General features: G+C 43.4%; 1 protein-coding gene across 11 annotated transcripts in view; it reads left to right on the forward strand.

Annotated features, from left to right (window-relative positions):
- arvcfb (ARVCF delta catenin family member b) overlaps nucleotides 1-11,749 on the forward strand; it is a 216,976-nt gene extending 205,227 nt beyond the window's left edge. For 8 of the 11 annotated variants that reach the window (XM_035379907.1, XM_035379908.1, XM_035379909.1 and 5 more), the window contains 6 exons: nucleotides 1,102-1,213; nucleotides 1,355-1,442; nucleotides 2,058-2,111; nucleotides 3,814-3,905; nucleotides 5,676-5,788; nucleotides 8,192-11,749. In XM_035379907.1, coding sequence (XP_035235798.1) covers nucleotides 1,102-1,213; nucleotides 1,355-1,442; nucleotides 2,058-2,111; nucleotides 3,814-3,905; nucleotides 5,676-5,777 — 448 coding nt within the window. In that variant the 3' untranslated portion in view covers nucleotides 5,778-5,788; nucleotides 8,192-11,749. The remainder of the gene's footprint in view (nucleotides 1-1,101; nucleotides 1,214-1,354; nucleotides 1,443-2,057; nucleotides 2,112-3,813; nucleotides 3,906-5,675; nucleotides 5,789-8,191) is intronic. The other 3 variants (XM_035379914.1, XM_035379912.1, XM_035379915.1) reach the window with 3 other exon arrangements.
- The last annotated feature ends 4,109 nt before the right edge of the window (nucleotides 11,750-15,858 follow it).

Genomic DNA, 15,858 nt, shown 5'->3' on the forward strand with positions numbered 1-15,858 from the left:
TCTAACAGCTGTAGAACTCACCTGAGTCTAACAACTGTAAAACACACCTGAGTGTAACAGCTGTAGAACACACCTGAGTCTAACAGCTGTAGAACTCACCTGAGTCTAACAGCTGTAGAACACACCTGAGTCTAACAGCTGTAGAACACACCTGAGTCTAACAGCTGTAGAACACACCTGAGTGTAACAGCTGTAGAACACACCTGAGTCTAACAGCTGTAAAACACACCTTAGTGTAACAGCTGTAGAACACACCTGAGTCTAACCACTGTAGAACACACCTGAGTCTAACAGCTGTAGAACACACCTGAGTAGAATCGGCCATTGCCTGCAGCTGGGGGGGCGGATCTGCCCAAAGTTCTCTCCGCCTCTCCCATCACACAACCTTTCAGATCCATTAGGCCCAATCTTTCATCCCAGGAATGAATTACTGCAATTACTGCTCTCCTCTCACGCAGCCCAGCTCAGATTGGTCCGGGCTTGTTTTATTGCTTTAACTTAGCTCTTAGCTTGGCTGCTGTGTGGAGCTGTTAACCTACGTAGGTCATCAGTACACAGTACATTATTTCAGTTAAATGCAGGATATGACTAATCCTCCAGTGGTATTCTGGAGAATTCTCAGAAACCACATTTAATTTTTTTTTTTAGGAAAATTTCCTTCATTTATTTAAACTACATTTATTCAGCCCATCTGCTCTGCCTGATTATGGTCTGTCATGCTGCTGCGTGTTTGACCCCCAACGAACCGTCGCGGTTTATAAATATACGTTTCAACTTCTTTCCCGTTAAAAGGGTTTGAGTCGGTGTACGTGCCAGCTCCTTTTATCTCAGGCACAGACGCACTTTTGAAGTTTTGAAGAGTAAAATCTTAGTAAATAGTGGGGGGGGGGGGGGGGGGGGGGGGGGGGGGCTGAGGTATCGCTGAGGGAGAGGAGGGGGGCGGGGCCTTGAGCTCATGAGGCGGCGAATGAAAAGCGAGCTCCCGAGCACAGGCCTCCAGCGATTGGACCTTCTCTGCTCGCGGCGCGCCGCTAACTCCTGGGCTTCTGTTCCGCACTGTTCTCTCCCCTCCCTGAACCCCACCCACCCTCCCTCCCTCAGCCAATCGCCGCGGGAGACCAAGGCCGCCTCCCACGTGCTCCAGACGGTGTGGAGCTACAAGGAGCTGCGGAACGCCCTCAGCAAGGACGGCTGGAACAAGACGCACTTCCAGGTGCGTGTCCCGCGCGCACTGTGACCCCAAAACCTCGGCCCGATCAGATCTTCTCCCGGATTCTCACCCGTCCCGTTCAGACAATAACGGAGTCTCCTCTCTCCCCCCCCCGTCCCTCCCCCACCCCCCCCTTCCCCTCAGCCGACAGCCTCCGGCCTGGCCAAAGGTTCGAAGAACAGCAAGCCGGGCTACGACGACACCACCCTGCCCCTCATGGAGAAGAACCAGGGTGAGTGACTGACAGCCGAGGGGCCTGCCACCATGGCGACGGGGCCTGCTCTGGCCTGCGTCGCCGCGGGGAAGGGGCTGTACTGCAGAGCCTGTCCTATAAGCACACAGGCTGCAGAGGGCCCTCTTTTACTGATGGGTCATGGTCATTCGGTGTGCTCCCCCCCCCCCTTCACCCCCCCATCATTTCACCCCATTGCTTTATTGGCTGGTCTACCAACAACCCAGCAATCTAGCTGGTAAAACTCAAATGCTTCCATTTTTAAACAATTTTTTTTGTGTTTTTCTGATTTTATTATTTCTCATTTTTTGTTGCTGTGGAAGAGCACGCTGATTGGATAGAAACAGGCCTGGTCGCCGCCCACCAGTCCCTCACATCTCATTGGACGGAGGCGTCGTTAGCATGACAGCACTTTCCCGCCTTTTTTTCCCGCTCTTGTGACTGTTGTTTTTTTTTTTTTTTTTTGCGATTACCATTCCGACTCTCGCTTTTCCGCCTCATGGGTAGACAACCGAAAAGCGCCATTTTGACTGTTGCTCTCTGACACTGTGGCTCTGAAGGCGTGTGTTTGTGGTGGTCGTCCCGTTTGAAAACTGGCATGTACGTGCTTTGCAGGACACAAGAAATCGGGCAGCGATGATATGATACCTATGGATGAGCTCGGCAGAGGTAAGGCCGCACCCACGCACGGTCCTCTTCCTCAGAGGAAGAGGAAGGAAGACCCGTCGGTCATCCCACCCCGCAGTCTTCTCGCACGACACCGTTTCCGAAACCCAGAACATTAACGTGCATCTCAATCATTTTTTCGTCTGTTCGCGACGTGCGGACGTGCATGTTCGCTTTGCTTCGTAACGCGCTGCGCGAAGCACCTGCATGCGCTGGACCTGAATCCCGCAGGAAATGAACGCATTTCAGCGCGTAACCCCCACAGGCTGAGGACGGTCTTAGATTGTTTGAGTTCTGGTCGATTCTTTTGCAATTATATGATCTATCGCGTTTTCATTTTGGAACTGGCGTCACAAGCAGATTTTTTTTCTTTCTTTCTTCTTTTTTTGTCCTTTTCTTACGCTGTCTTTCCAGAGCCGTCTCTTAACAAGCTGTGCTTACAGCAATGGGCTGAGAAGACAGGACGAGCTGGAAATGACCAGGGGGAGGAAAAAAAGACCGCTCTCCAGCTAGATCAAAAACAGAACAAAAAATAATCGACTGAATTAGCAGGGGCTGCAAAATTGCCCTTCATTTTTTGGAGTTTAATTTCAAGCTGTTTTTAAAGAAAAAAATCATCCCTCTCCCCACTCTGAATTCAGCATGAGCCCTACTTTCTCAGTCGAGTGGGAGTGTTGTGAGATATATATTTATAGATATGTTTATATATTTATTTATATATTTTTGCCCTGTGGTGTGGAGCAGGGCTCTCGTCCGCTGTTAGGCTGCTCTGGCTCCTGCTGGGGCTCGTTTCCCCGTTTGGCCCCGCCCTCAAACGGGCCTGATTGACAGTAATTGGGGAGCCTGGGATGCAGGCGGCTGGAGTGGAGACCACTTTGAGCTGCGGCCAGAGTTTTTCTCTTTTTTTTTTTGTTCCCATCGGCCCCAGGGCCTCACTGCACTCCCTCTCTACCTCCTTCCCTCTCTCCCTCCCTTTGATTCCTTTCACTCTCTCCATCATCACAGCCAGTCCGCAGCCCCCCCCCCCCCGCCTGCTACCCTCCTGCCTCCCCGTCTCTCCTCCTTTCCCATCTCTTCCCTTGTTCCCTCGCTCCTGCTCTCCCTCTCACCTTCATCTCTCCATCCGCCGCCGCCGGTCTTACTCCCTCCGGTTCCCTGAGGGCTGTTGCTAAGGCAACGAGGAGGGTTCTCAGAGTTCTTATCACGTCCGTAGATTTTTCCACATTTGGGGTTTAGGTAATGAACATGAAGCGTTCCAGCTTGTGGACAACTGCTGCATGCGCGCGTGTGTTCGCATGTATCTGTGTGTGCGTGCGTACTTGTGTGTGCGTGCATGTGCGTGTGTGTCCATGCATGTGTGCGTGTGTGTCCATGCATGTGTGCGTGAGTGCGTGCATGCGTGTGCATGTGCATGTGTGTGCTCATGCATGCATGTGTGTACGTGTGTGTGTGCACGTGTGTGTGTGCACACGAGAGGGCGATGGAATGAGTGAGTATGTCAGTGAGTCTGTCTGAGTGTGCACACCAGACCTCCTTCAAAAGCCTATTTGAAACTCTGTCATTTATGCAGTCACTTCTGCAGATTTCTGAGAATTTAATAACTGAATCATGGCGAATTATGTGTGGTAGTAACTGCATCTGAACACTGATGGAATAGTGGCATCTAAAGGCCTGACCCCCCTCTCCCTCTGCCTTACCCCCCCAGACGGTTACTCCACCATCGATCAGAGAGACAAAGACTGCAAGTACAAAACCGGGGATGGTCCAGCAGACGTAACAGAGAGGGAACCCTTAAAGGTGAGCTGGGGTGTGCCCCTGGGGAGATTCAGCTGGGGGGTAGTGTAGCTAAAAAGCACAGTAAATATATACACTTCTCATCTTTAACCCTGTAAGGTGTGAGGTCACAATATGCGATTAGAATGTTCTTTACCGAACATTCTAATGCTGATGTAACAATCGCTACCGGTGACTGAGAGCACTGGAGTTCTAGAACACCTAGAATTTATAATTTTGTAAAAGAACATGCTCTTCAAAGGGCTGAGTACAGCATACCTGCAACTGTCTAACTGTCCATCATCACACTCAACTTTTAAGATGATGAAAAGCATGCCAAGACCTTGAGAAAAACCGTAGTGATTCATTCTGTACGCCAATGTACGTCAATATCTGCAAACTGCAGTCTTAATGCAGAACCGTTTGCCTGGTGCAAATATAAAACAGTGGATAATTGAGTGTGAGCCCGGCAGTCTCCAAGTCATTAATCATGCAAAGATTAAGAGAGAGTTCCCGCCCCCCTTCGCAATTTCTTTTCCCCGCTTTTTGTCGAGTAAATGACCCCTGGCCTCCCAGAGAATTGCATGCATATTAAGTGTTGCACAGGATTCAGTTTGCCCCCCCCCCCCCCAATGTGCAGAAAAAGTTGTCTCTGGCATTGTGGAACAGGGAGAGTGTAGGCATGCAATGGAGATGGAGATTCATAGGAGCTCATTTAAAAAGACACTACAGCTGTCCTGTTCAGGGATGCCTGTGTCATTTTTATACATTCTTTGCCCCTTTTTTCCTTAGCTATACCTCAGCTTTATCAGCAACTTAAATCTCTCCCCCATAAACCTGCTGACTGGGTTCTGGAGTAGCTTAGCATTTCAGGCTTCCGCACACACACACACACACACACACACACACACACTGTGATAAATGCCAAACTGCAGACACAGAGCAGCCTGTGATTTGCATTGCCAGGTCTTTTTTTTTTTTTTTTTTTTTGTGAATTTACCCGAGGTAAAATAAAAAATCAAATGTCAAATGCAGTAGCTGGTAGACTTATAAAACGCATTCCGTTTCCCATTGTTGTTCTGACTGGGTATATAAAGTTTAGTTAGTTTAAAGGTTTATGGGTGTGCGTATTGATAGGAGAGTACCTTTCAGGTTCTGTTCAACAGCAGGGGTTTTGCAGCTTATATGGGTAAAGGGTTCCCCATTCGCTGGTCCTGCAGCGCTTTGAGGCACACAGGTCTTCCTCGTTACTCAGCGCTTAATTGATCAATTATAGCAGCTGGCTACATAATTAAAGCTCAACTGGCTTCCCAGCAGGCCCTGCTCCCCCCCCCCCCTAAGGGGGAGGAACTAAGATGATTGACAGGTGGACAGCAGCGAATCATTTTCCAGCCCAGCGTAGCCAATCACTGCGTAGCCATTGCTGGGGCTCAGTTCCATTTCTGTGGAGTCGGTTCAGGAAATGAGCTGAAATTAAATAGATTTATTTTAATTGAAAACATTGACCAGCCCCCCCCCACCCCCAATCCTGATTAGGGCGGCTCCACACCCCCACACTTGGGGCCCCAACAGACTCTGCCCCTTCGAAGCACAACACCCCTCTCCAAACCTTGGCCTTGGTTTTTTGCATGCTTTGATTGAATCCTCTCTCTCTTTTTTTATTTTTTATTTTTTGAAAAGCACCATGGCGTCTCCGAGCTTGTATTCACGTGAGAACTAACACTGGCTTGTTCTGCTTTTCTGTACGGTCTGTGTTTTAACTCTTGCTGTTAACCCCTTCTCCTGTTGCTGCAGAGTGACTCGAATAGGAAACAGTATATCATGAGTAACAGGCCCACTGTGAATCTGGTGGATGCTTGTGACGTTAAACCCCAGCCTGTTGACTCCTGGGTCTAAATGCATGCATGGTAGGTCTTCCTCCTTTGTTTTTTTTTGTTTGTTTGTTTGTTGGTTTTCTTGTCACGACGAAATGATTCTGTCTTAACCACACCCGCTCACACGGCTTTGTCACGGTTACCATGGCTACGCCAGGGCAGTTGGCTCACGACACCGGTCGCAGACAGTCTTCCGAACTGGAAGTCCTAAACTGGAAAAGACGTGCTTTTCCTGGAGTAAAATTATCACGTGTTTCCTGTTAGCTGGACCTCTCTGTGCTTGAGAATAATATTGTTTTTTTCAGATTTTAGCCCTGACACGGGCCAGGCAAGGGAGGTCTGCTGGCCAGAGAAGCGTAGCGTAACACGCAGCGGCGCAGCTAAAATTCGTCTGCCGTTTGGCTGGAATCCCCCAGTACGGCGCACTGTGAGAATTTAAACGAACATCAGCGCTGACGAATTACTCGGGACAAGTTCTGAAACACGAAAGCTAAGGGGGGCAGACGTTAAAAGCAGCGCTGATGTTCGGAGGACGCGAGCTCCGGACCCCCCGAGGCGCGTTTTCCCCTGGGGTTACCATAGAAACGTTGGAAAAAACGGCGAATGCGCGGCTGAAAGCCCGCTGCCGTTCGGCTGTTTCCGGGGGTCTCCGCCAACTGCTCTGGAATGCTAACGCTAGCTTCTGTTTGTTTTGTTTTGTTTTGTTTTTTTTGTTTGTTTCGTTTTTTTCGCTTTGACTTTGCCGAGATTTGGACATATTTCATCTGTTGCATCATCCCTGATTGTCACGAGGGTTTGATCTCCCGCGGGTGTCTGCAAGCCTTGGACGTGCACGCATGTGTGTGTGTGTGCGCACGCGTGCGTGCCTGTGTGTGTGTGTGTGTGTGTGTGTGTGTGTGACCTGCATACTCATTGTGCTTCCACGTTCCATCTGAGCCCACATCAGCCTTATGGAGATCAGTCATTAGCACTTCTTCATATGAATCTACCTTATCACAGGATCCACGATGTGTCTGAAACCACAGATCATACCTAATGCTGCATAAGTGGAATATGCTCGTTAAAATTCAAACGACTCTCGTAAATTGCCACAGACCTTTCAGGTATGTTAGTTTTGATGCAGGGCTTTCTGCGATCGTTTATCACGGCTGCACGAGCGTGTGCGTCAGTTAACGTTTATGAATATTTCATATTTTTTTATATGGCTCGTGAGGTTGAAGCAGCGAGCCCTTAAACAATGTTTAGAGATGGGCGACAACTCGCGCTTTATTTTCATAAGAAACACCGGTAAAGATTTGACTGTCTCTCTGCTCATTATGAAGTCAAGTCAGACGCGCCTGCTGTGCAAACCGTCGGCTAGTTTCTGGAATGTTCCATATTGCCAGACCTCTTAATTATTTCGGGCGAAAACGTACGCGGAGGAGCACAGCTGCAGATATGGCTTCTTTAGATTGCTTTTGATTGGGCTTACAAGAGCAAATCAAGCCCTGTCAATGGCTTCTGCATGCAAATGAGGGAATTAAAGGCCCTTTTGACAGCACATTTCATCTATGAGATTCGGTTTAAATCACTTGAATCAACATTCATTGAATCCAGACAGGTCCCCCCCCCCCCCCCCGGTGCCTGTGGAGTTAAAAGTAGTTCTGTTCACTTTTTCTCACTTTACTCTTTTAGTTTTGAATAATTCAGCTGAGTCAAGAAAATGCTCAAACTGGCCTTTTGTATTCAGGAAACATCACAACGCTAGACGCTCAAATCTTTGAAACCTAGGAATAGGGCAGAAGGTATTGCTGACAATTGAATACATTTGGTAATAACAACGCAATTGACAGTTAATAGATCATTAATAGATTGTATATTACTAATATAGTAATATATATTACCAGTAGGATAGTCCACTGGGAATTCATCAGGTAAGTAAAAGAAAATGAAAATAGGCCGAACAAGGTCAGTACACTACCCTGAACATCATGTCAGTACACTAGCCTGCACATAATGTCAATGCACTAGCCTGAACATCGTGTCCGTGCACTAGCCTGAACATTGTGTCCGTGCACTAGCCTGAATATCACCCATGTTCATCATCCTACATCTGAATCACTGAGTGTCGTGTTTAGATTACTTTTTGAAAGTTGTCCAAAAAAAAGTTGCTTATCGCTCATCCATTGTGTCATTCCCTTGTTAATGTGGCAGCATTTTTGCTAAGCATGTGTTGTGTATTCTGTGGTGTTTGGATTTTTTATTTTAATTTTAAAAATGTTATATGTGCTGGTTCTACCATTTCAGCTATTGAATCACAATGGTATAATAAATAAATGTTAAATAGTAGCATCTCCTCTTTATCAGAGATTTCCAAAATGTTAGATGATTTATGTTATAAAGTTACCTCATTCTGAATGACTTTGTTCTCCCTGTTCTGTTCTCTGTTCTCTGTAGGCTTAAAATAATAACAGCGCAACATCATCTCAACTAGAGGAGGATCGCATATATATCACCACTGCCATTATACATGGATGTCATTTGTCATGTATTTACACAAAAAAACTTTACCATCCAGCAGCAAACATTCATGCTTTTCAGCAAATATGGAATTATAAAAAAAAAACCAGAAGATTAAAAAAAAAATAAAAAATAAAAATTACTACTTCCTCTTCTTTATCATATCTACATTCCCAACTGGACTTAGTAAACCCTAACCAAGGACGGAGCTTCTGTATCCGGGCGGATTGTCGTGCAAAGAGCGGTGGTTGGTGATTGGAGGAGAATAGAAGGTTGCCCTGTTGGAAAAAAGGCCACGTGGTTGAGAGAAATGCGGGGGGAGATGAAGAGGGAGGCTGAGAGGGGAGGGGTGTGGGGTGGCGAGAGAGAAACAAAATGAAATTTTCTTTTTTTTTAATGCTTAGAAAACACAGCCTCAAATTTAACATTTTTGTTTTGCTTTGTTGCTTTTTTTTGTCATACTTCTTCTTTTTTGTTGTTGTTTTTTTGTTGGTATGTTTGTTTATTGTTTTTTCTTGGGTGGCGTTTAAGAAAATCCATTCTTACGATTTTTGGTTTATGACAGCTGAATTGATTTTATTTTATATATATTTTTTTTTGTTCCCCCTTGAGTTCTTTATTGTGTGTAGTTTATCATTCTTGTTTCGGTTTTCAGAGTTTTGGGAGTGAGGTTGGGCGTGGAAGGTTGGAGGATTGGTGTGGTTTGAGTTTGGGACTGGTGTGCTCAAAGTGATGGGGGGGGGCGGGTGTTTGAACAGAGTTAGCGCATATGCTGTTTCACGTGCTGGCTTCATGCGCACGCTTCATAGCGAGCGTTAGCTTTTTTATCCCCCCTTCTGCTCACTGAGATCAGCATGTTTTCGCAGCTAACGGTGCTGACAGTCACGCTAGGAACCCAGGTGCTAATGCTATATACCTGCTGGGGTTCATTGGGGTCAAATGAGTGAATTGACATTTGTTGCGTTGTCGCCAAACAAAATGGAAACAAATTGCTTAAATAAATAAATAAATAAATAAATACATGTGTATATATCCTCCTATGATCTGGCAATTCATTTTTGTCTCCTGTAGGGGACACAGGTTTTTGGTCTTAATATTTAGAACCGTTTGTTCTACTATGCTAAAACCTACACTACAAGGGACAGTCAATAAAAATTTAAAAAATAATATTTTTGAAAATATTTTAACTGCGACATGTTTTTGTCATTCTAGACACTTGTATTATGTCAAATTTTAATACGGATTGTTCTGCCAGGTCTGAGGAAGATATATATATACATAATCAGTTGGAAAATGTTTCATGTTCAAAGACAGATGTTTTGCTGCAAATATGTGGGTTTGTCAGTTAACCTGGTTCATGACCTGTTTTTTTTTTCTTTTTCTTTTTTTTTGCATTGTATTAAAAAGTGTGAGAGGAAAAATGACACTTTGTGTTAAGGGTTTGTGTTGGTGAAGGATTTGGGAGAGTTGCGTTGAAAAGAAGCATCTCCTATTGTCAAATGTTGCATTTTAAAGCATTTTATATTTTTGTTGATTTTATAAATGTATATTAGGATCAAAAAGAAAAAAATGAAAAAAATTATACAAACTTCTAATTCGTCTTTATACGTTGTTAGCTGTGTATCCATAATCGGACGTTTGGGAACTGCGTTCAGTGGATTCAGAATTGCCATGTTTGTATAAAGAAATAACCGCTTAAAGCTAACAGTGTGTATCCAGCCTGCGAAGTCATGTCGGTCACCTATTTATATTTTGTATTGTCAAAGTAAAAAAAAAAAAAAAAAAAGACGAAGAAGAATTTTATCTACCAGTTTCTTTTTAAAGATGGGGAAACATATTTTGAACTGAAGAAGTCCTGATTGCCAGAATCGTTCAGGGAAGTGAGAGGTGAGGGTTCTGGAACACGGTGAGGACAGACGAAGCAGAAGGAGAGTACGGACGATGTAGCAGGAAAGTACGGACGATGTAGCAGGGATAGACAGAAGACAGACAACGATGTGACAATGGCCGTCGTATCACTGCAGATGTATGAAGTTGCTAATGACTATCTCCGAGCGTGCGCAGATTTTTACTAATGCATCTTTTGAAATCTTTTAAGCAAGCATGAAGAAAACTGTAAAGATGTTTTATGTTTTTCTTTCCTTTCCTTCCAAGTGCCAGTTTTTTTGTGGTGTAATTTGATATGAAGTCATTCACAACCGAGAGAGAGCAGTGAAGACGGGGTTTTCTCCAGCTAACGAGGCCAAGCTTTGTCAGTTTGTAAAAAAAAAAAAAAAGAGAGCGAGAAAGAAAAAAATGTTGCTTTTTATTTATTGTGTTTTCTCTATTTTTTCTAGTTGGAGAAGAGGGTGTTCTGAGAAGGTTGATTTGTTGTAGCGATGAGAAATATGCCATTAAAAACAGGACGAGAGAGAGAGAAAAAAAAAGACTATGAGCTTAGAAACTAGTTCTGTGGTGCTGTGATGCTTCTCGTTCTTTAAGGTGGAACCCCAACGCAAGGTTTTTTTTTTCAGTGGACAAACGGCGAAGGGAAGCTACTGTACTTTTAAGGATGATTCAGCTCATGCATCAACTAGGCAATTGGCATGTGCCTACGTCAGAGTCTGCTTTTCTTTGTGCCGTGAATTTCCGAAGCTTGCTTTTTTTTTTTACACAGTGTTTACAAAGACAGATATTATAGAATAACTATATGTGTACTAACTTCAATTAAAAAAAAAAAAGAGAAGAAATTAGCCCACGTTTATGTCTTTGGTACTGTGTGCGTTCGTTGAAAAAAAAAAATCATCTCTGTCTATCCCTGGCTGCCTTTTTTTGCAGTACACAACCAAAGGATCTGATATTGTGTCGGAGAATATAAGAAAGGGGTTGGTGGGGTTTGTTTGTAGTTGTTCTACAGACTGTTCACTACAGATCTGCTAAACCAAGATCTGAATCAAATGCAAGAACTGGCAGAAAGTAAATCAAAATGCGCAAGACCTACCTGTGTAGATATCACTGATCAAAAAACATCAAAATAAAAGTAACTGTACTACTAAGTAGCAAATGTGTTTGTAACTATCATGTGCCTTAAACTTTTCCATGGTAGATTAAAAAACAATGTGTTTTATATAAGTCTCTTTCTCCTTCCCTCTCTTTATCTCTTTCTCTCTCTCGCTCTCATTCTCTCTCTGTCCTTTCCTCTTGCTCTCACACACAAACACACTCTTGCTCTCTGTTCTCAGTGTAGTCTAGACTGGTGGTGGGTTTTTGCCTTGTATTACATTGTATTATAAACCTTTAAACATAGAGAACATTAAAAACGGTTTGATTTCATAGAAGAGTAAGTTGTTAATGCTTTCGTAGGGATCAGAAAAAAATGCCACAGTGACAGAATGTATTATGTTAATTTCACTAATATCCTGAGGAAAGTATTAAGCTTGTTAAAATAAAGGAAAAAGATACAGGTTTGTAGAGTATCAATTTGGTGTGTTTTCAATAAACCGAGCCTGGAAAGAACACCGTCAGTTTGTCATTATTGTTAAACTTTTAGGTTCGGCATGAACTCCAAGCCTTCGAAGCCCTTTGCCTGTGAAAAGACAGAAGCGAACTGCAGCCTCTGCACTGAATTTGTGCACTGATTGAATATAATATGGGGGCAGTAATGCTTGATTGCGTGTTCATCAATGCATGGCATTGTGGGAGACGGAATCCATCATGGATGACCCAGGATCTGCTTCACTCTAGAGCAGAGGTTCCCAAACTTTTAACAAGAAAAAATAGTTTCTGAGGCCTGGCTCTTATTTCAGTATAGGGTGACACAAGTTCAAAAATGTAATACAACGTCTTCTTTAAAAATATGTTTTGTAAAAACAGCCACATTAAGTTGTACCTACTGCACCAGGTGTTGTGTTTAGATTGACTATCAACTGGACGTGTATTGCATATAGGGAGTTTTATTTTTATTGTCATCTCTCGATCCACCTCGACCCCTCCCACCACCAAAAGTTTGGTAACTGCTGCTGTACAAGATTTTAGAGTTTTGGGGGTTGTGGGTTTGATTCCCAGCTGGGGCACTGCTGTATTAATTTTGAGCAAGGTAATCACTGTGAACTGTTCAGTAAAAGTACCGAGCTGTGCAAAATGTCTGTAATTTTTAAAAAAAAATTTATTATTAAACATTTAAAGAGTAATCTGTAATTTACTCTGGAAAAGAACATCTGCGGGATGCTGAAATTGAAGGAGCCAATAGCCTCAAAGGTCAAAAGTCAAAGGCAGTGTAGCCAAGGGTCAGGATGCTATTCTAGCTATAGCCTTCCTTTGACTGAAAACCTGGTGCCTTTACCACACTGACCTCCAAAGCTCACTGACCTTCTTACTACGCTACGTAAATGCCGTCTGCATGCAGAGCTCTGGCTACCGGTGTGCCCCTCATTCATAAAAAAAAATGTGACATTATTTTTGGCAGTGATTTCCCTCCATAGTCATTAGGTTTTTTTTATTTTTTTTTATCCCCCTGGAACAGAGTCCTTGAAAACGTAAAAGCTGCTTGACATTTATAAAATTGTAATCTTCCGTCGTGCAATTTTGTGTTCTGCAATCTTCTCTGGAATATTAAAAGCGTGGCCCGAAGAGAACCGCGAGGTTAAAAAAATAACAAAAACGTCAAAGCGGATGAGAAGTTACTAGCGACTGCTCCCGGGCACAAGCGCATGAAAAATGACAGTCAAATACAAAGGTGGAAATAACTATAATTAATGTCGTGGTGAAATTTAGTCTGTGGAGAAAATGGAAAACAAAACGTCCCCAAGGCTAGAAATGGAAGGTTCTTCAGAGAGGCGTCACTTAAGGAGCGCTGGTATTGAATGGCGGGGCAGCAGGGTGGCCAGAGAGCACTGGTATTGAATGGCGGGGCAGCAGGGTGGCCAGAGAGCACTGGTATTGAATGGCGGGGCAGCAGGGTGGCCAGAGAGCACTTATCGCCAACTTATTGTCAAGCAGTCCCAAGACTCTGCCAAAGGAACTGCACTTTCCCCACTGTGTCACGGTGCTCTTCAGGGAAGATGTCTGAGGAGCGATTAACTTAACTCTCCCTGAGTGTCGGTTTATAATGACATCATCCACCTCAATACCCCCCCCCCCCCCACCCAAAATTCTGCCCATGAACGTGTGTGTAAATACCCATCCCCCAAAATGGTCTGTCTCATCAGAACGATCAATAACAACAAGTCAAGCAGCCAAACATGAGCTATAAGACTGGGAAGCCCTGTGGCAATATTTAAAAACATTGCCCATCCACGAGTCTCGTGAACCTTCCAGTTTCCAAATCCTCTGAGTTTCTTTTTGCCCATTTGGCCCAGTGGCTCACTGGATAGTCTGAAACAAGAATGACTGAAACTAGCCAGGGGAAATTAAGCGTACATGAATATTACAAACAATATGCATGAGAAAACAACTGGAGAAAAAAAAAACATCTGATGAACTGATCATTAGAGTGGTGTTTTCACTCAAAAAAAGGCCCAAAGGGTAGTCAGGCTCAATTAATTTTATTTTCATAGAGAGCAAGTGACTGAAAAGCCTTTCAACGGCAAGCCACGTATCTGCAGAGTAGGTCGTAAAAAGCATGCGCTTATATTTAAAAGTGTGAAAAAACCATTTTTACCTGCTGTGGAAAAAACAAAACAAAACAAAACAAAAAAACAGCCATTTTCATTAAGGGCATGTCTGCATGTCTCCATCTTCCTTTTGGGATCCCTGTTTCGGCAGCTGTGTCCTCAGCCCACATGCTGGCGGCGCAGAAGCCTGCTCTGATGATGTTGTCACTCTTTAGCGGTAATTAGCCTGGCAGGCAGTCTGGAAGTGGTACGGAGCAGCTTTCTGCCACAGAGGCTGGGCTGGGAGAAGTGTCATCCCATGGCTTTGAAGCTGGAAAAAAATATATATATGATTCCTTTTCCAGAATCTTCAGTCGTTACCATGGGAGCAACTATGTCACCACTATAAAAAAAAAGAGAGGGAGAGAGATAGAGACCAATCTGTGTCGCACACACAAAGTGGAATTCATCTTGCTTGAGCTTCTTGCAGCGCACTTTGTCAGATCATACGTAGTAATCCGACTTTGAAGCTTCGTCCGTGGCACATGTAACTAGGATTACCTGTGAAGTCTATGCGCAGGAAAAGTGCGTTTATGCAATTTCTGAAAATGATTGGCCTGAACTGAGGCACTTGTTCCTTTTAAGAATCATGTCTCTGACCGACTGCAACTATGAAAAAAGATCTAAGCTCTTGATTTAAGTAACATTACACTCACTCAGCAGATGGCACCTATTATGCAGGAGAAATATGTGTGTTCACCTGATTAATGTTGGTAACCGTGGAAACGACTAGTTAACTATATGAACCAAGAATCAAAATACAAATTTTTGAATAAAGACTACATCCATACAGATACGTCCATACACACATAAAGATTAGTCTGTTGCTGCGCTCATATCTCAGGTAAATCGAGCATTCCTTTATTTTTGTGGAAGCTCAATTTGTTCTTTCATGTTTGCAATGGCCACATCATGTGAGTTTTCTGTGGATTTAAGTGAAATGCAAATTTTCAAATTCCTGACTGAACAAAGACTCCAACTTATTTTTAGAATTTCAGTGATTGCATTCTTAACAAAACTGATGCAGGTCTGACAATCTTTTCTCTGGAGCAAATGACTTTCAAAAACTGCTTTAATAGCATTTAGACAGGTGTAAACGTAGAGCCACAAACCACACTGCTAAGCAGATGTTTTATAACTATTGTCATAAACTCATTCGGAAAACTGTGTTCAAAATACATTGATATTGACGACTGCATGCACAATATTTTGCATTTTTCATTGCTAATACCTAAATGTTCTTTCACAGTAAATTCCAGTAAGCCATCTACTTTCTGGGGAGAAAAAAAAACACTCAATATTTTCCGCTAAAAGATGAGAGCTGTCCTCAGTGTGCCCTTTCCTGCCAGAGCAGAAATTAACGTATAAAATGGAAACATTTTTCTCATATTTTTTGGCAGAGATACGAATGAACAACCAACGTAAATAGAAAAAGAAAACGATTTGTCGCATTATCATCCCCTCTCAAGTAAGTCGCTTTATATTTTCCTTGAATTCTCAATGACATTTCAGGGATTAAAGAGATATGCATATAAGAACGTATAGCCTACATTTTTCTTGTCGCAGCTGACAAAATCCCATTAAGTAAAGATACACTGAAGAGCACAGGGATACATATTTTTTGACATTCAAAATATTTAGTATCTGGACCGACACAAACCTTCCAAACCAATTTTTGGCCAACACTGGCTCTGGTAGACCTTATGCTAACTGAAGCAAAGGTAGTGAGCCTGCAAAAAACCTGGATGTATATCAAGGTAAAAAATAAAAACCATTTAAATACATGATCATGAAAAACTGACTTGTATCTGACTACTTCCCTCATCTTTTCAGAGGAAGATGTTTTCAAGAATCAAGAACGGCGAGAAGTCTCTGGCTTGTCAAAAGAAAATGGAACAATAATGTATGCGCCTTTGTGTGTGCAATTTCCTAAATTGGCCTATTGTATTGTACTTAACATTAATAAATGCCTGT

The sequence above is a fragment of the Anguilla anguilla genome, chromosome 10, assembly GCF_013347855.1.
Source record: "Anguilla anguilla isolate fAngAng1 chromosome 10, fAngAng1.pri, whole genome shotgun sequence".
Taxonomy (NCBI): domain Eukaryota; kingdom Metazoa; phylum Chordata; class Actinopteri; order Anguilliformes; family Anguillidae; genus Anguilla; species Anguilla anguilla.